Raw genomic sequence first — 25,833 nt, 5'->3', positions numbered from 1 at the left:
TTGTTCCAGTGTAGTGTGGATGGCGTTAGCCATCAATTCACCAGTTCCACCTGGAAGTTTTGTTACTCAGAGTAAGTGCTGGACATCGGCTCCTGACACAATAAATGGTAGACGATCCACCAGGTCTTTCCCGGTTAAATCTGGAAGTAACTTGCCATCCCAGTGCACCATTAGTGGCACTGTGGGTTTGAATTCTGCCTTCAATGATTCAGCAATCTTCTGTCTATGTACTTGTTGCTGTTTTCAGATTGTTGACCTATTGATAGATAAGTCGTTTAGGTCGTGGCCCAGACTTTGCGCCGCTGAGGCCAAGATAAATGTAGCTTTGTGGTCACTGACTTTAGCCCGATCAAGTGAAGCCTCCAGGTTTGGTGTTAGAACCGATTTTCGAGCCCTTTTAGACGTGGATGTGGATGTCCCTGGGCGAGGTGATTTCCAGATATCTACGTCATCTTCCTCAATTCCACTGCTTATCGAGTCCATAAGATCTGCGACACTCTCTTCGGCACATCTTTTAAGTTCTTTTGTCCCTCAATTTTGTATTTGTGTATCAAACATTTCTCGTCGTTTTTCTTCCTCTGCTAAATCTGTATCAACTTCACTCATGTATCTTCGTCTCCCGTCCTCCCTTTGAGCAATCAGAAACAATTTATCCTCTTCTATGATAATCATATCTGAAGCATTTTGATGTGCTATGTCCATCAAATCATCCAGGTCTTCAGAGAACTTGTTTTCCTTGTCTATGTGAGTTTGTGACGTTTTAGTTTTATTGTTCTTGTTTTTATGAAGTTTCTGCCAGTCAGCAAATAAGTCCTTGATTTTTCTTTATCACATGATAAGTCTGTCCATATGGAATTCTCGCTCTGTCCCAGAATTTTATCAATTTCTCAGTCACTAATTTTGCACTTTCCTGGGCTGTTTTCTTCTCTGTCAGATGAAAATGGAAAAACACTTGAAGGACTTCATGTTTCGATGACAATTTACGTCCACATAGCTCTGGAGCACTGTCTCAGACCAGCCACACTGGTGGATCTTTACTTCTCAGAACCATATTCGCGAATGAGACTATCGTTCACCGGGTGATCAGTCTGGAAGACAATACACCAAAATAACCAAATTAGCATATAACTGTGACCATATAAGGAAGTGGTGGGCGGGGCCCATCTGGACCAATATCGTGCACACGCCATCTTACCTATGACAGTCAATTAAAATAATCAATTCAAGATGGACTGCCATATTGAGTGGTTCTATAACATTTTAAAGCGGGGATATTTAAAAGCACAAAATTCCGAAATTTCAATATCCGGTAGCGACCCCTAAACATAGTTCGATTTGGCTGAAACTTTATCAGTGATGTTTTCTCATCAAAAGGAAAAGAAATGGGGGGGGGGGGTGAGACTTGCAACTTTCACAATTTTTTCAAATAGAAACCGACCTTGTATATATATATATATATATATATATATATATATATGTATATATATATATGCATATATATATATATGTATATATATATATATGTATATATATATATATATATATATATATATATATATATATATATATATATATATATAACACACACACACACACACACACACACACACACACACACACACACACACACACCAAGTGAATCAGATGGAAATCAATGATTTGTGTGACCTTGACCTCTGTTTGGACCTCAAACAATAAGCTTCCAGGTGGTTACCTTTTGTGAGGATTGGAGTAAACATGTGTTTTTAAGGCTACAGACAGACAGACAGACAGAATACCAGATGAGACCAACCAATATACAGTGCAGTACTTGCAAATCTTCAATTTCCTGAGTAACAAACAGGTGAATACATAACCTCTGTCCACCTTTGGTGGTGGAGGTAACAACCACAGCCACAATCACAGAAGCAGTAACAACAGCAACTATGTGTTCTAAAAGTTCCTGTTTTTTCACGTGTTTCACTTAATTGTACGTCTTTATTGAGACTCTCAGATAAACATGCATGAATGCGTTTGCGAAGTGCAACATGTCTTTTGATAAACCTGTCAAATAAGCGACTGATGGGCACTGATGGTTTTCTAAAATGGTGTTCTAAAATGCAGTGAAAGGATTGTGATTAGTTGTCATCCAACAAAGTCCAATATGCATTGTACTTTATTATATATTTGTTTTCAAAATTCGTTTTCGTGATTCGTTTTCAAAAAGATTGTTTGAGGTGCAAAAATGAAAGGATTGGACTTCATTCATGAGGTGTCGGTTACTCTGAGGTTATAGCATAATTATTGCATCATCATAGACCGTTTATTAATTCTCCTTGCAAGCATGTATGCACACAGCCACACATGACTGGTAACACTGAACAACAAAATTTTTTTACTGGAGATGTGTAAAGTGATTTAGACTAATTTGGGTACGCTGATTTCAAAAATCATAACCGTTTTGCTGTATCACGTCAGGATTTTCAGTAACAGAAATATTCCCATTGCCTAGAAGTCAGGATTTCAATGAAATTTACAAAAATTCATTTATTTCATCATGAATGCTTCAAAATTATAGAAATTACAGAAAAAACTCCACTAGAATGTAATTAAAAATGCTTTAGGCATTTGGCTTTGCGTTTGTGCTGCTCTGTGTCAGTTTCACGATGCAGGAACCAGCAGAAATCGCCCATCATGTTCGGGTTGTGCCACTCTTGGTAACGCGTCTCCATGAGTGAAATCTCTTGGTGGAATCGCTCGCCGTGCTCGTCCGAGACTGCTCCCAAGTTGTCAGGGAAGAAGTTCAGGTGCTGGTGTAGGAAATGGATTTTCAGGGACATCCTGGAGCCAAGTTTCCTGAAGGACTCCAGCAGCTGCTGCACTATTTCTTCAAAGTTGTCCGTGCGCTCGTTCCCCAAGAAGTTGTCCGTCACAGCTTTGAAGCTCCTCCACGCTGCCAGCTCTTTGGGGTTTAGAGTTGTCGGAAAAGTTTCGTCCTTCATAATCTGTCGGATTTGCGGTCCAACAAAGACACCAGCCTTGATCTTGGCCTCCGACAAGGTGTTGCCAAACTTTTCCTTGAGGTATAAAAACCCACGCCCATTCAGATCCATTGCCCGTACAAAACTTTTCATCAAGCCGAGCTTTATGTGGAGTGGTGGAAGGAAAACCTTGGCTGGGTCGACAAGGGCGACATGCTTCACGTTGTGTCGACCAGGTACATGCTCTTTTCGCTCTTCCCAATCTTTCTTCGTCCAGTGATTCTTGTCGTCTCTGCTATCCCAGAGACAAAGGAAGCACATGTATTTCGTGTAGCCTGACTGCAGCCCTAACAACAGCGCCACCACTTTCAAGTCTCCGCAGATGTGCCAGTTGAAGTCATTGTACTTGATGGAATCAAGCAGCTGCCGCATAGTCTCATAGGTCTCTGTCATGCCGAACGCGTGAGCCAGTGGGACTGATGGTTTCTCGTTGCCATTGTGGAGCAAAACAGCCTTCAAGCTGTTCTTCCCCGAGTCGATGAAGAGGCGCCAGTCTGCAGGATCGTGATCACACCCAAGTTCTTTCAACAGACCGTTGATGTCACTGCAGAATGTCATCGTGTCTTCCATCTCAAAGAACTCAACCATGTCTCTGTGACGTGCTCTGAACAAGGATATCTTGGTGTTAGGTTCAAGTAGATTCCACTGCTGCAGCCTTGATCCAAGCAGCTCTGCCTTCGCCTTTGACAGCGAGAGATCTCTTACAAGATCATTTAAGTCTCCCTGGTTCAGAAGGTGTGATTCTTGAGTGTCGGGTTCAAAAGGTTCATCATCATCATCCTCTTCACCACTGCTTACAGCTATGTTCTGATCAGCTGGAGGTGTTGGAACGGGGTTCTCGTCATCATGAGGCACAGGTTTACGAGCAGAGACGCAGTCAGCGTACTTGATGTGACCTTTATTCTTCTTGTTGAAGCCGGCGATGCTTGTGCAGCAGAAATAACAATCATCATGATGATTCTGCGGCTCACGCTATATCATGGGCACCGCAAATGGCATGCTCGCGCGCTTGCCCACCAACCACTGAGTCAAGGTTGTGTGACAGCTTGTGCAGCAGATGTGTGGTGCCCAGCTCTGTTCTTGGTCCCCCACCTTACACCCGAAGTAGTGAAAGTAGGCGGCCTTCATTTTCACTGCTGTAGATATACTTCGCTGTTGATCTTTTTTGGTATACCGACCACAGACATAACAGAAGTTGTCAGGATGATTGGTACAGGAACGCCTACTCATCTTTATCTGAAAGAAAGAAATATAACACAAGTTAACAACAATTGTACGAAATAGACATGTTAAAGACATATGTAAATTTCATTGAAATCCTGACTTCTAGGCAATGGGAATATTTCTGTTCCTGAAAATCCTGACGTGATACAGCAAAACGGTTATGATTTTTGAAATCAGCGTACCCAAATTAGTCTTAATCACTTTACACATCTCCAGTAAAAAAAATTTTTTGAAATTTGTTGTTCAGTGTAATCAAAACTATTATATTGTCTTAACCATTTTTGGATGCAAATCTTCCAAAAAATATTGAAAATTTCACCAATACATAAAGGTCTGTAGTGCATAAATACCTAAATAGGTATACGGTGTGCCTGATTATTATTATTATTATTATTATTATTATTATTATTATTATTATTATTAACCTCCGCCATCGAAGATCGGAGGTTACTGTTTTCACCCCTTTCTGTTTGTTATCTTGCCAAAACGAAGTTTTTGCAAGATATGTTAGTCAGCTTGGATGTTTTTATGTTGCCAAAACAAAGTTTTTGCAAGATATGTTGGTCAGCTTGTATGTTTTTTTTTTATTATTATTATTTTTTTGTTTGTCTTTAATCACGTATAAATCACTCTGCAGAGCACAGTTATCATTGGAAATTTTTGTAACTTCGCATATCAGAGGCCTATAGAGGTCCCTTTCAGTGCACAAAATTTTGAAGGTCAAGGTCAAAGGTCAAGGTCACTTTGTCGCAAATCAGGGGAGTCGACGAAACCCTTATTTTTGTGAGTAATTTTGATCGGATCGTCTTCAAACTTCATGGGAATATAGTTCATGGTCTGGCGCTCAGCTGATTAATTTTTGGTGGCGATTGGCCTTGACCTTCATGGTTAGTGCCTAAGGTCAAGCATATTTGACCCCAAGGTCAAATTTTCAAGTTTTAGGAACCATATCGTGTAGTACCTCAAATTGAACACCTCTGAGTGCTTTCTAGATATGTCAAGCTTGAGACATTATGACGTCATTTGGTGACTTTATGAGGCAAAAGCATATTTTTCATGGTTACTCTGTAGAACGATTCTCATCGGAATCTCTCGTAGGCAGATATTCCTCAAGGAGTCGCTCCTGGTGGATAGCAGCTCTGTTCACCTCAGTGTGACCTTAAAGAAGTCACACGTGGTCACCTTTTGGCAAGATACGGGTCACCCTGCGGGTGACATTGGTTTATTTGTTTGTTTGTTTGTTTGTTTGTTTGTGAACAGTATTGCGGAAAAACTCCTCAACGGATTTTGACGAAACTTGGTGGGGGGATTAGGTATGGTCCAAGGAGCATGCCATTAGATTTTGGACTCGGTCCAAAATCCAATATGGCCGCTATGGCGGCCATTTTGAAAAAATATTAGAATTTTTTTTTGCATTTCTACATGTTTTAAGTGATTTCCAACCCCCCCCCAAAAAAAAAATGTTGGAGAAAAGAACTATAACTCTGTCAGCACTGTTGACGTCATATTTAATGAATAAGATATAAGGTTCACTTGAGTGACCCAGCAGTATTTGCGGCGGAGGTTTTGCACTCTACCGAGTGCTCCCCCTCTAGTTATTGTTATTGTTTTATTACGATGTTTTGTTTTTTAATGCAAATTTGATTTTTGACCTGTATAATTTTAAATCCCGTGCAATGTACCCTTCGTTTCTCGCATCTCCTCTTAAATTCAATTACATTGTTCTTCACAGTCAGCAATATTTTTGTAACCTTTCAGTCCAAACAGGCATTTGCCCAGAAAATGTAAGGAAGTTGCTTTATTTCACCATTTCCATCATATTTCAAATGGCTTGCCAATTCTGTCTCAGGTTGAAGTTTATTTTATATTCTTTATCTGTTTTCTGTGCATTTATGAGTGTTTTTAAATTCGAACAAACTTTTCCACAGACACTTGTCTTCGCTTTTGTGAAGCGAGTTTTGTTTGTGGTTTAAACTCATGATATATGTATCTTTTTTTTGTTTTTTTTAGGTTGGTTCGCTTTGACCCTCTTGGGCATAACTTGCTGACCGCTGTGGTCAACCCATCAAACCAGCAGGTAATTGACAACTGAGATTGCTAATTAAAACAGAGCAACCTGTGGTTGTATGTTTGCAGTATATTAATATACAGATACATATTTTTGCATTAATCTTGTATATGTCATTGGGGTTGAAAAGATCTTTTCAAAGTCAAGCCAGTCCAGGCGAGAATGATAGACGTGCTTTCTTGTATTTTTTTTCTGACACTATATATGTGCTAGTTAAAGACAACACTGCAAAAAACAAACAAAAAAAAATTGCACTGATTAATCTTCTTGTCTTGATTATTCCACTGACAAAAACAAGTGCAAGAATTGAATACGAGACGAAGAAGAAGCTTACAATTACTGATATCAACCGAATAGGAAATGTTGACGACCTATTTTTCTGGATTATTTTTTGTTCTTTTATATTGGGGTGTGTGTGTGTGTGTGTGTGTGTGTGTGTGTGTGTGTGTGTGTGTGTGTGTGTGTGTGTGTGTGTGTGTGTGTGTGTGTGTATCTGTGTGTCTTTGTCTATCTCTGTGTGTGTCCAATCTATCTATTTATATATGTGCTTATCTATCTATCTGTGTGTCTGTCTATCTATGCCTGTCTGTCATAAGAATGCCTTTGTGTTTTGTCTGTGTTATGCAATTTTGCAATGTATGTCTTTCTGTATCTGCCTATCTTTCTATCTGATATAAGAATTTGTGATTGATGTAATCCACTTTTGCTTTTATGAGGGGGAGGGGATGGGGACGGGGTCGGGGTTCGGAAGGGGTGGGGAGAGCAAAGATGGGACAGAGTTGAGAGGGGAAAGTTGAGATTTTGGGTGGGGTTGACTACTTTTGGTGGGAGGTGGAGGGGTTGAGTTGAGAGGAGGGGATTGGGTGGGGGGGGGGGTTGAATGCGTGGCCTGTGAAAGGGGGGGGGGTGGTGTTGGAGACTTTGCGTTGGGAGCGGAAGATTGAGGACCTGGGGTTAGGGAGTGGGACTTGATGACTTGGGGTTTGCGAGAAGGGCTTGAAGGTTTGGGATTGAAGGTTTGAGGAGGGCTTTTTTATGAATATATATTTTTTTTGTTTACACAGTCTTGGCTCATTGAAGAGCAACGACAACGAACAAATTTGGACACAACCAACATAAAGGGAACAGCAGGAGAAAGGGGAAAACCAACAGCAGGGTGGATGGAGAAAGTAGATGGCAATGGACAAATAAGGGAAACAGGTAACGATGAGGGCTAAGGGAGAGCACAAATGGTGGACAATATGGATACATGAGCAAAATTGTGTTTGATCAGTTTGTGATTTTTTTCAAGGTCTGAGTAGAGGGGAGAGGCTGCTGCCTGTGTGTCAGAAGGATGAGAGATGTCACGGCAGAGATTGGAGTCATCAGCAAAGAGATGAAGGATTTTCCAGAGCACCAATGAGATCACTGATGAAGATTCGGAATATTGGGTTGAGAACATTCCCTTCGTGTACTCCAGCCTTGACATGGAGAGGGGATGAAACACTTCCGTTGAGAGCCATATGATATCTTGGAGAGTGGAGGAAGTCAGTACGATAATTGCAGAGTGGAGTTGGCCTTGGATTCCAAAGGCATACAGTTTGGAGAGCAAGGTAGGATGTCGTACTGTATCAAAAGCTTGAGATATGTCCAGAGAGAGATGGCCCTGATCTCATGGCTGATATTAAGCGCTTCCACCATTGTTGGTAGAGTTGAAGCAACATGTCCAAGGTAGAGTGACCAGGTCTGAATCCAAATTGATTACCTGATATGAGGTTGTTGGAGAAAAGGAATGGTTTCATGTCAACTGAGACGATGGATTCCATGACGTTGCTGATGATTGGAATCACAGTAAGTTCATTTGGGTTATAGTTAAGGAAATCCGTTGATGTACCTTTTTTCGGTCATCTCGTTCGAGATGACCTAATAAAACCAGTCTCTATGTCCGTACGTACGTCCCCATTTTTTTCTTCCGATTTTCTTGATATTTGGCATGTGGGTAGATGTCGATGAGGGATGCATGACGGTATGATCTTTGACCCGATTGAAGGTTAAGGTCAAGGTCACTCCAAAGTTGCAAAATCGTCCATTTTCAAAATCTATCTCCGCCGTTTATGATCCGATCTAAATTTCTTCAGATTCTGATAATATTGAACAATATCTAAATTTGTCGGGCCCGGTTTTTGAAACCCGTTCTGGTTATCGAGTCACGTGTCTTCAAAGTTGGAAAAATCGTCGATGTGATGCGGTCAAAAAAAATTTCGCCCGATCTTGATGAAACCTGGTATGTAGGTAGGGGTCCAGGAGTGATGCACGACGGTATGACTTTAGACACGATTGAAGGTCAATGTCAAGGTCACTCCAAAGTTGAAAAATCAGCTAATTTCAACATTATCTCCACCATTTATTATCCGATCTTGGCAGAATTTCCAACGGATTATGATAGTAGGGTACAATATCTGAATCTGGTCAGGTCGTATTTTTCGAATTTGTAATTTGATTTCTGAGGTTTTCTATTATATCCTTTTTACTTCCGGGCTTTCGTCTGTATGTTGAACCAAAAGACAAGACGACATCGAAGCCATTCTAAGCTGATCAGAGATCCACATCTACAGAGCTTCAGAGATGACCATCACCCCCAACCGGGAGTAATTTTTTAATGAAATGCTGTGATGTTGGCTGATTTCCAATTTCCCAGGTGGATATAGGAGAACAGTCTTGAAGTGATAAAAATGCACGAATGGTGAATGTAGAAACAGGTCACACTTTTTGACCCACGACTACGCGAGGTCCGCGAATCGGTGAAAAGCGGAGTCCGACAGTATATACAGTGCACTTAGAAAGTCTGCACCCCTTTCAAAATATTCACCTTTTGTTATCTTGTCGCCTGGAATTAAATTTCATCAAATCAGACGTTTTCCACCCTTATTTACACCGTAGCCCACAACTTCCAAATAAAAAGCAAGTTTTAAAATTTCAGAAATTTAATTAAAAATACAAAAACGAGGACATCTTTGTTGGATAGGTGTCCACCCCTCTTGTCAGAGAGATTGTAAATTAGCTCAGGTGTAACCAATCACCTTCAAAATCACACACTAAGTTAATTGGCCTCCACTTGCATTAAATTTTCATGATTTGATTATTTCAGTATAAAATCAGCTGTTTCTGTTGGTTTACTGTGCTGGGGAGTGCATGCCACAGCAAGGACTCACCCATGAGAACCAAGGAGCTTTCAAAAGACTTCTGGGATAAAGTTGTGGAAAGGCCCAGATCAGGAGGTGGAGGAGGAGGAGGAGGAGGAGATTGGGACCATACTCTCTGCAGAGCGTTGGTGCTGCTTCACCAGTCTCCTTGGCTATTGGGCACAATCCTGGATGGGTCGCCACTCCGACACAGTATACCAGCATGCTGGCACCCTTTTTGCCAACCTTGGAAGGATGACAGGCCGAGTTAACCCCACCTGGTATTAATTCAACAGCTGAGCAGGATTTGAACTCAGGACCCTAGGATCCAAAGCCCACCACCCTAACCATAAAGCTCACACCAGGCATACAGATCAGGGGATGGGCATACAAATATTTCAAAGGTCTTCATTATCCCCGAGAGCACAGTCAAGACAATCATTAAGAAGTGGAAGGCATATGGTACCACCAAGACTCTGAAAAAGATCAGGCCGTGCCTCCAAACTGGATGACCAAGCAAGGAGGTGACTGATCAGAGAGGTCACCAAGAGGCCAATGGCAACTTTGAAAGAGTTTCAGGTCTTTATGGCAAAGACTGGTCACTGTGAGCATGTGATGACAATATCCCAAGCACTCCACAAGTCTGGCCTGTATGGTAGGGTGGAAAGAAGGAAGCGTTTAGTCAAAAATTCCCACTTTGAGTCCCGTTTGAGGTATGCATAAAACCACTCTGGAGATTCTGAAGCCATGTGGCAAAAAGTTTTGTGGTCTTACAAAACCAAGATGGAACTTCTTGGCATCAATGCAAAACATTACATTTGGCACAAACCCAACACAGTACATCACCCAAAGAGCACCATCCCTATTGCGAAGTATGGTGGTGGCAGCATCATGTTATGGGGATGTTTCTCATCAGCAGGGATTGGGATACTTGTCAGGATAGAAGGGAAAATGGATGGAGCAAAATGCAGAAAAATCCTCGAGTGAACCTGCTGCCCTCTGCAAGAAAGCTGAAATTTGGACGGAAGTTCACCTTTCAGCATGACAATGACCTGAAGCACAGCGCCAAAGTTACACTGGAGTGGCTAAGGAACAAAATGATAAATGTCCTTGAGTGGCCCAGTTGGAGCCCTGACCTAAATTTATTTGAAAGTCTGTGGCATGACTTGAAGATTGCTGTCCATCAATGCTTTCCCAGACAACACGACTGAGCTTGAACAGTTTTGTGCAGAAGAATGGGTGAGTATTGCGCAGTCAAGGTGTGCAAAGTTTGTAGAGACCTATCCCAACAGACTTAGCTGTAATTGCTGTCAAAGGAACTTCCACCAAGTCTTAACTCACTTATCCAACACTTATCCAAACAAGATATTCTAGTTTTGTATTTTTGATGAATTTTCTGAAATTTGTTGAATTTGTTTTTTTTTTTTACTTCGAGGTTGTGTGTTACGATATGTAAATATAGGTGGGAAAAGTCTGATTTAATGCAATTTAATTTCAGGCTACATGGCAACAAAAAGTGAAAATTTAAAAAGGGGGTGTAGACTTTCTATAGGCACTGTGTATCTATACTAACATGGATCGGCTCGCGACACTCGCCTCACCACACGTCGCTACAGTTGTCCAAACACCGCCATGTTGTTACAAAAATGCCTCACCACCACGTTATTTAAAACTCATCACCACCACATAACCGCCACATTATTAAAATCACCTCACCACCACGTAATCGCCATTTTATTAAAAACACCTTACGTCCACGTCATTCAAAACAACTCCCGCTGTGCAATTCAAAACACCTTACCACACATCGCTATCGAGACAGGCTTGGTTTTATCTGACGATAAATACATGAGTTGCTTTGTTGTCATGATTTACACCAATTATCATACAAACATTTGTTTTGTGCAAATTTATTATCTTGCCAAAACGAAGTTTTTGCAAGATATGTTAGTCAGCTTGTATGTTTTTTCTTTTTTGTTTGTTTGTTTGTTTGTCTGTAATCACGTATAAAAAATTCTGCAGAGCACAGTTATCATTGGAAATTTTTGTAACTTCGCATATCAGAGGTCCCTTTCAGTGCACAAAATTTTGAAGGTCAAGGTCACTTTGTCCCAAATCAGGGGAGTCGACGAAACCCTTATTTTTTGAGTAATTTTGATCGGATCGTCTTCAAACTTCATGGGAATATAGTTCATGGTCTGGCGCTCAGCTGATTAATTTTTGGTGGCGATTGGCCTTGACCTTCATGGTTAGTGCCTAAGGTCAAACATATTTGACTCCAAGGTCAAATTTTCAAGTTTTAGGAACCATATCGTGTAGTACCTCAAATTGAACACCTCGATGAGTGCTTTCTAGATATGTCAAGCTTGAGACATTATGACGTTATTTGGTGACGTTATGAGGCAAAAGCATATTTTTCATGGTTACTCTGTAGAACGATTCTCATCGGAATCTCTCGTAGGCAGATATTCCTCAAGGAGTCACTCCGAGAGGATAGCAGCTCTGTTCACCTCAGTGTGACCTTAAAGAAGTCACACGTGGTCACCTTTTGGCAAGATACGGGTCACCCTGCAGGTGACATTGGTTTATTTGTAATGTTCGCTATATGACATTTTTATCAGCACTTGAAGTTGAAGATTTGTTTTAAAAATTTTTTTTTATTCAAGATAGAATAACTTTAGGACATACACATGGGAGAGGTATGTGCAGCCCAGAATTTTGGTACGATTTCACAAGAGATTGAGGGAGTAGTTCAGTGACAAAACAGGACAGGACAACAGACTGCACAGATATATATATATATATATATATATATATATATATATATATATATATATATATATATATATATATATATATATATATATATATATATATATACATGTCTGCCGTGGATCAGCTCGCTGCACTCGCCTCTCCACACGTCGCTGCATTGGGCCAAACACCACCACGTAATTCACCGCCATGTTATTGAAGCCACCTCACTGCCATGTAATTGAAGCCACCTCACCGCCATGTTATTGAAGCCACCTCACCGCCATGTTATTGAAGCCACCTCACCGCCATGTTATTAAAAACACCTCACCACCACGTATTTCAAAACACCTCACCGCCACGTAATTCAAAACACTTCACCGCACGTCACGATAGAAACTGACTTGTTTTAACTGAGGATAAGTACTTGAGTTGCCGAGTTGTCATGATTTACACCAAGCAGAATTCAAACATTTATTTTGCAAATATAATTGTAATATTCTTGATTAATTGCATTTTTTTTACAAGCAATTTAAGTTGAATATTTAAGTTTAAAAAAAAAGAAGTTTTTTTTCAGAAGACTAAAAAAAAAAAAAAAAAAAAAAAAATATTTCACAAACATATGACATACACACAAGAGAGTTAGGTGCAGTACAGAAGTCTGGTACGATTTCACAAAACTTTGAGGGAGTAGTTCAATGACGCTGGAGACGCTACGGTATGCTACACCTGTGTCCGTGTGTGTGCATGCGTTGCACGCGTGCCACTGATAGAATTGAAAATGGTTTGGAGTTGCTGGGGAGGGTCAGATGATTGAGAGAGCAGACGGAGAATTATCAGAGAAGAGGTGGTTTAAAAAACTGAAAGGCCACCGACTTGCCTTTGATGTGAAAGCAGCAGAGTTTGTGTTTTGGCCTCATTGTGGGAGATTCCAATAATGTTGAGAGCTTTAGATTCCATCGGATGCAGGAGAAACTGATTTGATGCCTGGGCGTCACCCCAAGGGGAGAGCAGTACTCCATTGAGCAATGTGTAAAGGCCTTGCGGACTGTGAGTAGATATGCTTTTCCAAGGAAAGACTTTCACTGATGGAGGATGAAATTATCTCACTGATGAAAATATCATCCAACCATTCCCGCACTTCAAACTGCAACAAAATGACATAATATTATCTGTTTCCAGACTTTATGACCACCCTGTATTTTCGGAGTTTTCTCGAGGTACTCTACAGGGAATCAAAGCAAATCTGGGGGGCGGGGGGGGGAAAGAAAAAAAAAGAAACTTAAAAAAAAAAGTTTTAATGTTTGCACGTGACCCCGGTCCGTGCTCCGTCACCCCGAGCGGGCGGTCCGTGCTCCGTCACCCCGAGCGGGCGGTCCGTGCTCCGTCACCCCGAGCGGGCGGTCCGTGCTCCGTCACCCCGAGCGGGCGGTCCGTGCTCCGTCACCCCGAGCGGGCGGTCCGTGCTCCGTCACCCCGAGCGGGCGGTCCGTGCTCCGTCACGCCGAGCGGGCGGTCCGTGCTCCGTCACCCCGAGCGGGCGGTCCGTGCTCCGTCACCCCGAGCGGGCGGTCCGTGCTCCGTCACCCCGAGCGGGCGGTCCGTGCTCCGTCACCCCGAGCGGGCGGTCCGTGCTCCGTCACCCCGAGCGGGCGGTCCGTGCTCCGTGCTCCGTCACCCCGAGCGGGCGGTCCGTGCTCCGTGCTCCGTCACCCCGAGCGGGCGGTCCGTGCTCCGTGCTCCGTCACCCCGAGCGGGCGGTCCGTGCTCCGTGCTCCGTCACCCCGAGCGGGCGGTCCGTGCTCCGTGCTCCGTCACCCCGAGCGGGCGGTCCGCGCTCCGTCACCCCGAGCGGGCGGTCCGCGCTCCGTCACCCCGAGCGGGCGGTCCGCGCTCCGTCACCCCGAGCGGGCGGTCCGCGCTCCGTCACCCCGAGCGGGCGGTCCGCGCTCCGTCACCCCGAGCGGGCGGTCCGCGCTCCGTCACCCCGAGCGGGCGGTCCGCGCTCCGTCACCCCGAGCGGGCGGTCCGCGCTCCGTCACCCCGAGCGGGCGGCCCGCGCTCCGTCACCCCGAGCGGGCGGCCCGCGCTCCGTCACCCCGAGCGGGCGGCCCGCGCTCCGTCACCCCGAGCGGGCGGCCCGCGCTCCGTCACCCCGAGCGGGCGGCCCGCGCTCCGTCACCCCGAGCGGGCGGCCCGCGCTCCGTCACCCCGAGCGGGCGGCCCGCGCTCCGTCACCCCGAGCGGGCGGCCCGCGCTCCGTCACCCCGAGCGGGCGGCCCGCGCTCCGTCACCCCGAGCGGGCGGCCCGCGCTCCGTCACCCCGAGCGGGCGGCCCGCGCTCCGTCACCCCGAGCGGGCGGCCCGCGCTCCGTCACCCCGAGCGGGCGGCCCGCGCTCCGTCACCCCGAGCGGGCGGCCCGCGCTCCGTCACCCCGAGCGGGCGGCCCGCGCTCCGTCACCCCGAGCGGGCGGCCCGCGCTCCGTCACCCCGAGCGGGCGGCCCGCGCTCCGTCACCCCGAGCGGGCGGCCGGCGCTCCGTCACCCCGAGCGGGCGGCCGGCGCTCCGTCACCCCGAGCGGGCGGCCGGCGCTCCGTCACCCCGAGCGGGCGGCCGGCGCTCCGTCACCCCGAGCGGGCGGCCGGCGCTCCGTCACCCCGAGCGGGCGGCCGGCGCTCCGTCACCCCGAGCGGGCGGCCGGCGCTCCGTCACCCCGAGCGGGCGGCCGGCGCTCCGTCACCCCGAGCGGGCGGCCGGCGCTCCGTCACCCCGAGCGGGCGGCCGGCGCTCCGTCACCCCGAGCGGGCGGCCGGCGCTCCGTCACCCCGAGCGGGCGGCCCGCGCTCCGTCACCCCGAGCGGGCGGCCCGCGCTCCGTCACCCCGAGCGGGCGGCCCGCGCTCCGTCACCCCGAGCGGGCGGCCCGCGCTCCGTCACCCCGAGCGGGCGGCCCGCGCTCCGTCACCCCGAGCGGGCGGCCCGCGCTCCGTCACCCGAGCGGGCGGCCCGCGCTCCGTCACCCCGAGCGGGCGGCCCGCGCTCCGTCACCCCGAGCGGGCGGCCCGCGCTCCGTCACCCCGAGCGGGCGGCCCGCGCTCCGTCACCCCGAGCGGGCGGCCCGCGCTCCGTCACCCCGAGCGGGCGGCCCGCGCTCCGTCACCCCGAGCGGGCGGCCCGCGCTCCGTCACCCCGAGCGGGCGGCCCGCGCTCCGTCACCCCGAGCGGGCGGCCGGCGCTCCGTCACCCCGAGCGGGCGGCCGGCGCTCCGTCACCCCGAGCGGGCGGCCGGCGCTCCGTCACCCCGAGCGGGCGGCCGGCGCTCCGTCACCCCGAGCGGGCGGCCGGCGCTCCGTCACCCCGAGCGGGCGGCCGGCGCTCCGTCACCCCGAGCGGGCGGCCGGCGCTCCGTCACCCCGAGCGGGCGGCCGGCGCTCCGTCACCCCGAGCGGGCGGCCGGCGCTCCGTCACCCCGAGCGGGCGGCCGGCGCTCCGTCACCCCGAGCGGGCGGCCGGCGCTCCGTCACCCCGAGCGGGCGGCCGGCGCTCCGTCACCCCGAGCGGGCGGCCGGCGCTCCGTCACCCCGAGCGGGCGGCCCGCGCTCCGTCACCCCGAGCGGGCGGCCCGCGCTCCGTCACCCCGAGCGGGCGGCCCGCGCTCCGTCACCCCGAGCGGGCGGCCCGCGCTCCGTCACCCCGAGCGGGCGGCCCGCGCTCCGTCACCCCGAGCGGGCGGCCCGCGCTCCGTCACCCCGAGCGGGCGGCCCGCGCTCCTTCACCCCGAGCGGGCGATCCATGCTCCGTGAGTTTGTCTCCAGACCATGTTTTCATTTGACCATTACAAAATGGATTTCAGACATTATTTTCTTTCCATCTTCACTGTTATCCTATGCAGCATCATTTTGATGAAACAGTATGAATCGTAATTAACGCTCCACCGCACGTCTTCCTTCCCTTCCTCTCACCTCATACTGTTTTCTCTTCCCCCACCCCTCCTTGCCCCCCCCATCCCTCCTCACCCCCCCATCCCTCCTCGCCCCCCTTCCTCCTTGCCTCCCCTTCCTCCTCTCTCCTTTCACACTGGTGTGTGCATTCAGTGGTGTGAAATTTTATTTCAGTGGTGTGCAGTGTCAAGTTCAAAGCAACAGCATGGGTTGAACTGGCCCTGAGTTGGGTTGAGTTTGTGTTGATAGGTTTTGATTGTGGAATGGTAAACCGGAATGAAATCGAAATAATGTTACTCTGAAAGATGGCAGGACTGTTTGTTCAGATGGATGGATCCCAGAGTGTGGTTCGTTGAGTGTAGTATTTTTTGGCGAATAAGTCGATACTTTTTTCCATAAAAGTCAGGGTCTCGACTTTTGTTCAGAATCGACATATCTATGTTTCAATCACTGATCTCTCCACCTGGATTGGTCACGACGTCTCATGCGTGAAGCCACCGGAAGTGCACTGTCCGCCATCTTGTCTCACCCAAAAGAGGCGAACTGTAGTAACACGCAACGTTGAACCCGGCCCGGCCGATTTTGCAAAATATATTTCTTCAAATATATTTCAACTTCTGTCTCATGTTTTAATGGATTTTGAAGTAAATTACTGTTCCTATTACGCAATCGAATTCCGGAAAATTCCCTTGGAAATTGCAAGGAGGCGATCAATGCATATTATGAGGCCCGACACAGGGTTGGATCGGAAAACAAACATAGGCCTAACATCCAAGTTACATTAGGCTCCAGGTCACTTCATCAAAAACAAAACGAAAGTCATGTTTTTTTTATGTTGTTTAAAATATGTTTTGTTATTGTTATTCTACGTTTCTTAATGTTTTCGGGGCAAAGTTGGAAGCTCCGAGATGTTGGCTTGACGGCCGTTTTGAGACCAAAGTTCGCAGGCAAAAGTTAACCATGACTAAGCCAATAACTCCATACATAGCCTTTCAATGTCCAACACATCCTGAAACCTGATAAATATAATATCCTTCTTGTAAATAATATCATGTAGCTGTGTACTTTTCTCACAGGCAGCGTAGGGTACCCCCCCACCCCTCCCCCCCCATCTCAACACTCCTAGTGTGTTATACAATGTAAAGTTCAAAACATATTCAGGAGCTGCGTGTTAAAAACAGAAAAAAATACATCAATTAATGAAGAAGATGATTCTGCTTTCATTTTGCACACAAGAATGTTTTAGAATGTACAAACTTCAGGTTAAATCAACATTCCCCTACCATTTGGAGGGATGGGGGAAGGAACCCCCCCCCAATCAGACTCCCCCCCCCCCCATCTTCCCCCTCGGTCACTTCCCTCCCTTACACCATGGATCCCTTCCATCCCACCTCTCTTTCTTCTCTTAAAGTTGTCAACTTTATATGTACTCGGGCATCAGGACCCAGACCATTACTATTATTTGCATCAATGATTTGGAGAGAGAGGTGAGGAGGTTTTTCAAATTTGCAGATGACACAAAGCTTGGAGGGAAGGTGGATAGCAGAGGGGGTGGTGATCAGATTCAGGAAAGTGTTGATACTCTCATAGATTGGGCAAAAGATTGGAGAATGTAATTTAACCTGAGCAAGTGTCAGGTGTTGGGGATAGGGAAGAACAATATAAATAGAGATTACAGGATACAAGGGGTAATGTTGGAGTGTGTCACATGGGGGAAGGATCTCGGGGTGGTAAGAGAAATGGGAGGTAAGCAGGCAGCACAGTGTCAGGCAGCAAAATGTGAAGCAAATCGGGTTTTCAGTTGTATTTGGAGGGGGATCAATTATATATCAAAAGAGTTGTTAACATAGCCCAGGAATTTAGTGAGGGCTGTGCTGTATCACGTGATTGGGTTTTCGTATATCATGACTCGCCCGCTCGGGGTGGCAGGAATGTATATCCAGACGCGCAATAAAGCGGAGTTGATGCTAACACTCTTGCTTCTCGTGTTCCACTGCACCTCGTACACCATAGTTGGTTGACGAGGATGGTTGAAAACGTACATGTGCCCGTTTTCGTCGGAGACGACTTCGAATTGTTTTCGGAGCAATTGGGATGCTATTTCCACGCGAATGATGTGGTCGACGAGAGCAAACAGAAGTCGATCTTGCTCGCTTCGCTTTCGGCGGAGCATTATAATCGACTACTGAGTGATTTGGTGGCGCCGGACAAGCCCCGTGATGATGGGCTGTCGTTTTGGGACGTTGTGGAGAAGATGAAAGCACACATGGTGCCGGAGAAGTCATTACAGCTCGCTCGATACCAGTTCGATCGCCTTTCGAAAGGTGCAGAGGAGCACGTCGCTGATTTCGTGGCGTGGATTAAGCATTCTTCCGTGGCCTGCAAGTTCACGGCGGGGGAGTGTCCAGCTCGGCTCAGAGATCGTTTTATTGCTGGTTTACAAGATGCGAAGATGGTTTCGGCGGTTCTACGGCTGAAGGGTGAAGCCATTACATTCGACTCGGCGGTCAGCACGGCTACAGCGGTCGAGCAGACTCGCGAGGATGTTTGGGCCAGCACCGCCCACGAGGGTCGCGAGCACCCCGGGACGCACGCACGACCTTCGGTGCGGGTCGGACGTCGCCGTGCGACTGCACGTGCGGCGAGGTGACCCCGCGGACATGTTTGGGATGCGGAGGTCGACACCTGCGCCGTGCGTGCCCGTATAAAGGCACCGTGTGTTTAAATTGTCACAAGGTGGGTCATCTGAAGCGTGTGGGGCGCCGGCCACCGTTAAGGTCATGGACGGCGATGTGCGAAGCGACCCGGGGCGGAACCGGCGGCCGTTGTTGAGCCTGTTTTCAATTGGCCCGGCGGCGGCGCGCCCGATGACGGTGGAAATCGAAGTGAACAAAACGCCGATCACGTTTCAGGTCTATATGGGAGCGGCTGTGTCGATCATCGGCGAACAGACCGCGCGTAGACTCAACGGCCTGAAGCTTATCAGGTCAAACCTCACGCTGTTCACGTACACCCGCGAGAAGATACCGCCAGTCGGGATGGCAGACGTGTCTGTGCGGTACCAAGGCCAGGTCGCCACGCTTCCGTTGTACGTCGTGCGGGGGAGGGGACCGTCTCTCCTCGGCCGAGACTGACTGTCCCGCATCAGGCTAGACTGGGCCGCAATTCACCTTGTGCAACCTGTGCCGAGCCGGTGGGAGGATCAATTGGAGAAGATTCTTCAAAGACATCAAGGTTTGTTTTGCGACGACCTTGGGAAACTCAAGTGCGTGGAGGCAAAGCTCTTCCTTGAAGGAGGGGGTGGTTCCTCGTTTTTGTAAACCACGACCGGTGCCATATGCCCTGCGGGACAAGGTCAAGGGTGAACTGGAGAGGCTGGAGGCCTGTGGGGTGATCGAACGGGTGTCGTACTCAGATTGGGCCACTCCGGTTGTCACGGTGCTGAAACGGAATGGAGACGTCTGATTGTGCGGGGACTTCAAATCCACGGTTAACCCGGGGCTCAGCGTGGAGCAATATCCACTGCCGTCAATCGATGAAATATATGCGGGATTGGCGGGGAGTCAATACTTCACGAAGCTAGACCTGCGTGATGCATATTTTCACCTTGCGATGGATCCCGGGAGTAGCGAGCTTTTGACAATCAACACGTGTCAAGGGCTCCATCGATATACCCGACTCTGTTTTGGGATTGCTTCGGCCCCAGCCTTGTGGCAGAAAGCCATGGATCAAGTTTGCATTGGCCTGCCTGCTCAGACCTACCTGGACGATGTGCTCATTGCTGGGAAAACGGCGGACGAGCACCTTGCGAACATTGCCCAAGTGCTGACAAAGCTAGAAGCGTGCGGCCTGAGCTTAAACAGGGACAAGTGCGCATTCTTCAAGCAGCGCTTGGAATATCTCGGGCACATCATTATGCCGGAGCGGCTGTTGAAAGGTCCTCGGAAGGTGGAGGCGATTCAACACATGTCACCGCCTCGCGACAAGACGCAGCTTTGCTCGTTCATTGGTATGGCCCAGTATTACCAAAGGTTTGTACGTGGGCTCAGCTCACAACTTGCGCCGTTAACACGGTTGCTCAGGAAGAACTGGCGCTGGGCTTGGGGGCCTGCACACCAGGCGTCGTTCGACCGCGTCAAGCGGCTGCTCACAGAGGAAACGGTCCTCGTGCACTACGAGCCTGCGCGTCCGCTCTTATTGGCATGCGACAGCTCTGCATATGGCATCGGGGCAGTGCTCTCCCACAGGATGGACGATGGTTCCGAGCGGCCTGTTTGTTTTGCATCCCGGACCCTGTCCGCAGCAGTGCGGGAATATTCCCAGATGGAGCGCGAGGCTCTCAGCCTTGTCTGGGGTATGCGGAGGTTTCATCAACACCTGCTGGGGCGGCATTTCACTTTGCAGACGGATCACAAACCGCTTCAATTCATCCTGAGACCCTAACGCGGGGTACCGGTGGTAGCGGCCACGCGAATACAGCAGTGGTGTCTGTTTCTTGCTGCTTACGATTATGATATTCAGTTCCGAAGCACCGAGAAGCATGCTAACTGCGACGAGCTCTCACGCTTGCCGTGTGTGGAGGATCCAGCTGTGTCTGAGTCGGCTGACCGGGTCGATGTGTTCGCGCTGGGCCAGGTCCAAAGCGGGCCGATCACGGCCAGACAGGTCGCGGTGGAATCGGCTCGTGATCCGGTGCTCGCCCGTGTCATCCAGGCGATTTCTACGGGGAACTGGAGCGATCTATCTTCGACACCGGCATTTCAACCTTTCACGTCGCGCGCATAGGAGCTGTCGTTGGTCCAACGGTGCGTTATGTGGGGAACGAGGACGGTGATTCCACCGAAGTTCAGGCAGCGGTGTTTGGAAGAACTGCATGTCAGTCACTTTGGCGTCGTGAAGACCTAGAGTCTTGCTCGTAGCCTGTTGTGGTGGCCGGGGTTAGACAAAGACATTGAGCGGTTGGTTAAGTGTTGCGCCGCGTGTCAAACAGATGCTGATAACCCGCGTCGAGCCTCGGGGCTATGGCGACCCCAGACAGAGCCTGGCAGAGGGTCCATGTAGATTTTGCGGGGCCGGTTAATGGCAAAATGTTTTTGATTGTGATCGATGCATTCTCTAAATGGCCGGAGGTTGTAGTCATGCAGCATACATCAGCAAACATTACAGTGGAGAAACTGTGGACGATCTTTACTAATAAAGGATTATTGGAGATCCTGGTCTCTGATAACGGTCCACAGTTCATCGCAGGTGTATTTGATGAGTTTATGCGTCAAAATGGTATTCGACATCTAAGGTCCGCACCGTATCATCCTGAGACGAATGGGCAGGCTGAGTTGTTTGTTAAGATGTTGAAACGGGCTTTGCGCAGTAGGGGGGGGGGGAGGGTGTTGCACCTGTGCAGACAGTGGTCGATGTCTTTTTGCTCCATTTCAGGAACGCGATTCGCCTGCCATTCATCTCTATGGACGGGCATTGCGGTCCAGACTGGATTTGCTGCGACCTGGAGGGTTGGGGAGTGGGACGGTGTCGTGTCCGACGCTGCTGCGCGGTTTCGATGTGGGACAGCGGGTAATGGTGCGCGATTATTTCCACGGTTCCAAATGGGTGCCGGCTGTGGTCTCTGTGGTACTGGGGCCGGCGAATTGCATGGTGCGGACTGATGTTGGGGAGGTGTGGAAGCGGCACGTGGACCAAATGCATGATCACTGTTCACCGTCACCCCCCCCACACCCCCTCGGGCCGAACGATGTGGGACCCCCACCTGTAATGTCGCCGTGGCCAGACGTTGTATCGCCAGGGCCGGATTTGCCGATGCCCAGGGGGTCTTCGCCTGATTCAGTCCTGCCCGGGGACATCTGGCAGGCTGGTCGGCCAGGTGCGGTTGTTATTGCGGATGGCGCGAGTCCGGCGGGGGTGTCACCTCGACCGAGCCGGGAGGCGTCTGAGCCTGGGCTGTCTGGCGGCGCTGCCCATCCGAGGCGGGTCAGGGTGCGGCCGCGGTACTTGGAGGATTATGAGTGTTGATTGGTTTCGGTTGGTCATGTTTTGATTGTCCTTTCATCATTTGACTTGTCATTTTACGAGGGGAGGAGTGTGCTGTATCACGTGATTGGGTTTTCGTATATCATGACTCGCCCGCTAGGGGTGGCAGGAATGTACATCCGGACGCGCAATAAAGCGGAGTTGATGCTAACACTCTTGCTTCTCGTGTTCCCCTGCACCTTGTACACCATAAGGGCCACATCTAGAATATTGTGTGCAGTTTTGGTCACCACAACTCAGGAAGGACAGAGCTGCCATGTTGAAGGGTTCAACGCAGGGCGAACAGATTGATTCCGGCCCTCACTTGACTCAGCTGAGTCGCGGTTGAAGGAGACAGGCCTTTATGCAATAGAAAGAAAGAGATTACGAGGCAATATGATTGAGATGTTTAAGGTATTGAAAGGTATCGACGAAATAGGTGCAGAAGAATTATTCAACAGAGTAGACACAGTGATCACACCAGGAGCATTGCTTGAGAGTAAAGAAGAGTTGAGTTAAGAAGGTAGTGAGGTAGGGGTCTTTCACTCAAAGAGTAGTTATATTAATGCATGGAACGGTCTGGAAAGGAATTGGTGACAGAAACAGTAGATGGGATAAATTGGAACAAGTCTGAAGACGACGATGGTTCACGAGCGGTATTTGACGATGTAGATTGTTTCAGAAGTCAAGGATGAGACAATGTGATAATGTTTGACCAAGTTATAAAAATGATCAACATGATGTGGTACAAGTGACAGGTTATTAGCTGCAAAATGTCGAAAACCCGGTTTCGTTCAACAACTTTCAAAATTTGACCTTTGCATAACCTTCAAAGGTCACAAAACAATGTTGTGGACATTAAAATAAGGAAACAGGATACGTGCTATAGCTTATTGGAGTTAGTTCATCAAAGAAAGTTGAAAACCCGGTTCGATTCCCACAACTTTGAAAATTTGACCCTTGCAAACTTTAAAGGTCAAGGATTATGACCTTTGGTGCAAAGCTTCCTCTGGAACATTCCAGGAACAATATAGCGTCATATAGGCTTTATGGCATTTCGCACTCCTAGGATTATCCATACTTTGATGAAATCAGCGTAAAAACAAACTTGAAGGGGGCGCCACGGGCAAGGTATTCGAGATAGAGCAAAATGGTTTCAAGACTTTCGGTGGGGAATGACCTCAAGATTATGCATAAAAAATATTGTCATTCTCGCTCTCAATGTTTGGGCGGTCGTCTGATTTTTATGTCAAAATTCGAAATTTTCTAAGTTCGTGACCTTGACCTTGTGACTTTGACCTTGGGACTAAAATGAAAAATCGAGCTGCGTGGGGCTATGCAGCTGCCATTGGGCTAACCAAACACCGAAACCCCTGCCAGATTTGACAAACCCCCAAGGAGAAGATGCAAATTGAAGTCGGCTACCCCCTAAAAACACAATTCGCAATTTTCTAAGTACGTGACCTTGTGGCCTTGACCTTGGGACGAAAATGAAAAATCGAGCTGTGTGGGGCTATGCAGGTGCCATTGGGCTAACCAAATACCGAAACCCCTGTCAGATTCGACAAAACCCCAAGGAGAAGATGCAAATTGAAATCGGCTACCCCCTAAAAACACGTTTTTTGGGCGTGGCTCCGCCCATAATGGGTGCACCGCGCCCATTCTCAGGAAAACACAACTAGATTATGATATAAACCTCCCACCAAACTTTCATCAGGATCGGATCAAAACCCACGGAGCTATGCTCGGGACAGACAGACAGACAGACAGACAGACACACAACAATAACGAATATAGTGGTCACTTATATTTTTCGTGAACCAATTAGATCGGAACCTGGAAGTTATGGAGATTGAGGGGTAGAGGAAAAAGCCTGGTGTTGGCTTAGTGGTTAGGGTGGCGGCTTGGGATCCCAGGGTCCTGAGTTCAAGCCCCATTGGCCGCTGAATTAATATACACCAGGAGGTTGACTCAGCCCGTCATCCTTCCGAGGTCGGCAAAATGAGTACCAGTGTACTGGTAAGGGGGACACTGCATCAGGGGCACAGCCGTGTCCCAACCAATGATGCAACCATCAGCACAGGCTACACTCAATAGAGAGAGAGAGAGGGGTAGAGGGATGTTGGCAGGACTTTTTGCAAGTTTGAGCATTGATGGATGATTGTGTGCATGTCTGCACAGTGTCGTTGATTGGGGGGGGGGGGGTCTTGTCAAGGGGTGTTGTGTGGTTGTTTTTTTTTTTTTTTTCACCCAAGACTGTCTGGCCATGCCCACTCCTCTGGAAGTTGGAAAAAAAACTACATAAAAACCGTTACAAAAAACATTTTGAATTTTCTTTTGTTGATGTGGTGCAGGTATGATGGGCCCAAAGGTCTCCACCTGCGTTTAATCACTGTGTGTATGATATCACAAAATACACTTAACACATGAAAATGTGAAATGTCAACCTTCCCTGTCAGCACAGACGTAAAAGGTGATTAAACCACGCAAAGTGACATTCTCTCACGGTCACATGAGGTCTGTGATTTCCACAAGTTCATTACACCAACTAATAAAACTTTGCATGAGTTACATGCAAAGTTTATTGCTTGCATTTGGAGATTTCTTACTGCCAGTCTGCCGTTTTCGTAGTTCGCTGCAGTGATGTTTTGAGGGAGACAAGATGGCGGAAAGTTAACTTCCGGTGACTTCACTCCTCGGTATACAATCGCTGTGGACGCGACCAATCCAGGTGTAGAGATCAGTGGTTTCAACACATTGAATTGCGTCAATAAAAAAATTGCAAATTGTTTGAAATGAAATGTATAATTGTTAATTTAAAACACACTGCAGCAAGTTTCATTTAACTTCATGAATGCGTTCTGAGAAAATACCATGAAGCAAGTCAAGATATTCCCATAGAAGTAATGTTATGATGGGAGTGGGAGGATGCGTTCCCAAGGCACATTGTCAGTCACCCTAACATAACTTTAACCTCACTTAACTACATATTAGAGAGAAATATTAAACAAATCAACAAAGAACACAAATGAAGTACACAAATGGACAATTAAATGAACAGTTACAGGGGACTCACCAAAATGTAGAGCGGCCAATATTTATTTTCGGAATGGGAGAGGTGCAGGTGTTGCATGGAGGAGTTACAGGGAAGGAGAGACGAGCCTTTGTGTCTTGGACGGACTGATCAAATAATTTGTGGACTGGGAAGACAAAGGGGATGTAAGCTTGGAGCAATACGGCATTTCCCTTGCCCTGGTCAGGCTTTTGCGTGAGTCGTGTGGTGAATCTGGAATCGAGGGATCTCCGATTGAGTTATCAAGCAGGCCGCAGCATATCCGGAGTTGAGACATTGTAACCGAGGTGCCAAATTATGGTGCGATCAGAGCTCCGGGGATTAATATCAATACTGCACAGTATTTGTACGAAGACAAATTTTGTGTTGAGAAAACCAAGAAGGCTAATTGCGGCTGCAAAGCAAGAGGAATAAACATTGAGTACTCGTATTACAATAAGTGTCAGGTGTTCATATTTATTAAGGAGTCGTGACCTGCAACAAAATGTACAGTAATGTGCTATGAGCCATTGCTGATAATGAATCTGTAGCTTGTTTTAACACCAACTTTGACACCAACTCTGGTTTTTT

General features: G+C 48.0%; 1 protein-coding gene across 4 annotated transcripts in view; it reads left to right on the top strand.

Annotated features, from left to right (window-relative positions):
• AMBRA1 (autophagy and beclin 1 regulator 1) overlaps positions 1-25,833 on the top strand; it is a 249,360-nt gene that overhangs the window by 23,202 nt on the left and 200,325 nt on the right. For all 4 annotated transcript variants that reach the window (XM_085884254.1, XM_085884255.1, XM_085884251.1 and 1 more), the window contains exon 6: positions 6,255-6,321. In XM_085884254.1, coding sequence (XP_085740380.1) covers positions 6,255-6,321 — 67 coding nt within the window. The remainder of the gene's footprint in view (positions 1-6,254; positions 6,322-25,833) is intronic.

The sequence above is a fragment of the Eptatretus burgeri genome, chromosome 6, assembly GCF_056783735.1.
Source record: "Eptatretus burgeri isolate ZD-2024b chromosome 6, Ebu_testis_v1, whole genome shotgun sequence".
NCBI lineage: Eukaryota > Metazoa > Chordata > Myxini > Myxiniformes > Myxinidae > Eptatretus > Eptatretus burgeri.
Note: the sequence above shows the minus strand (reverse complement) of the source record. Positions and strands in the feature narration are given on the sequence as shown.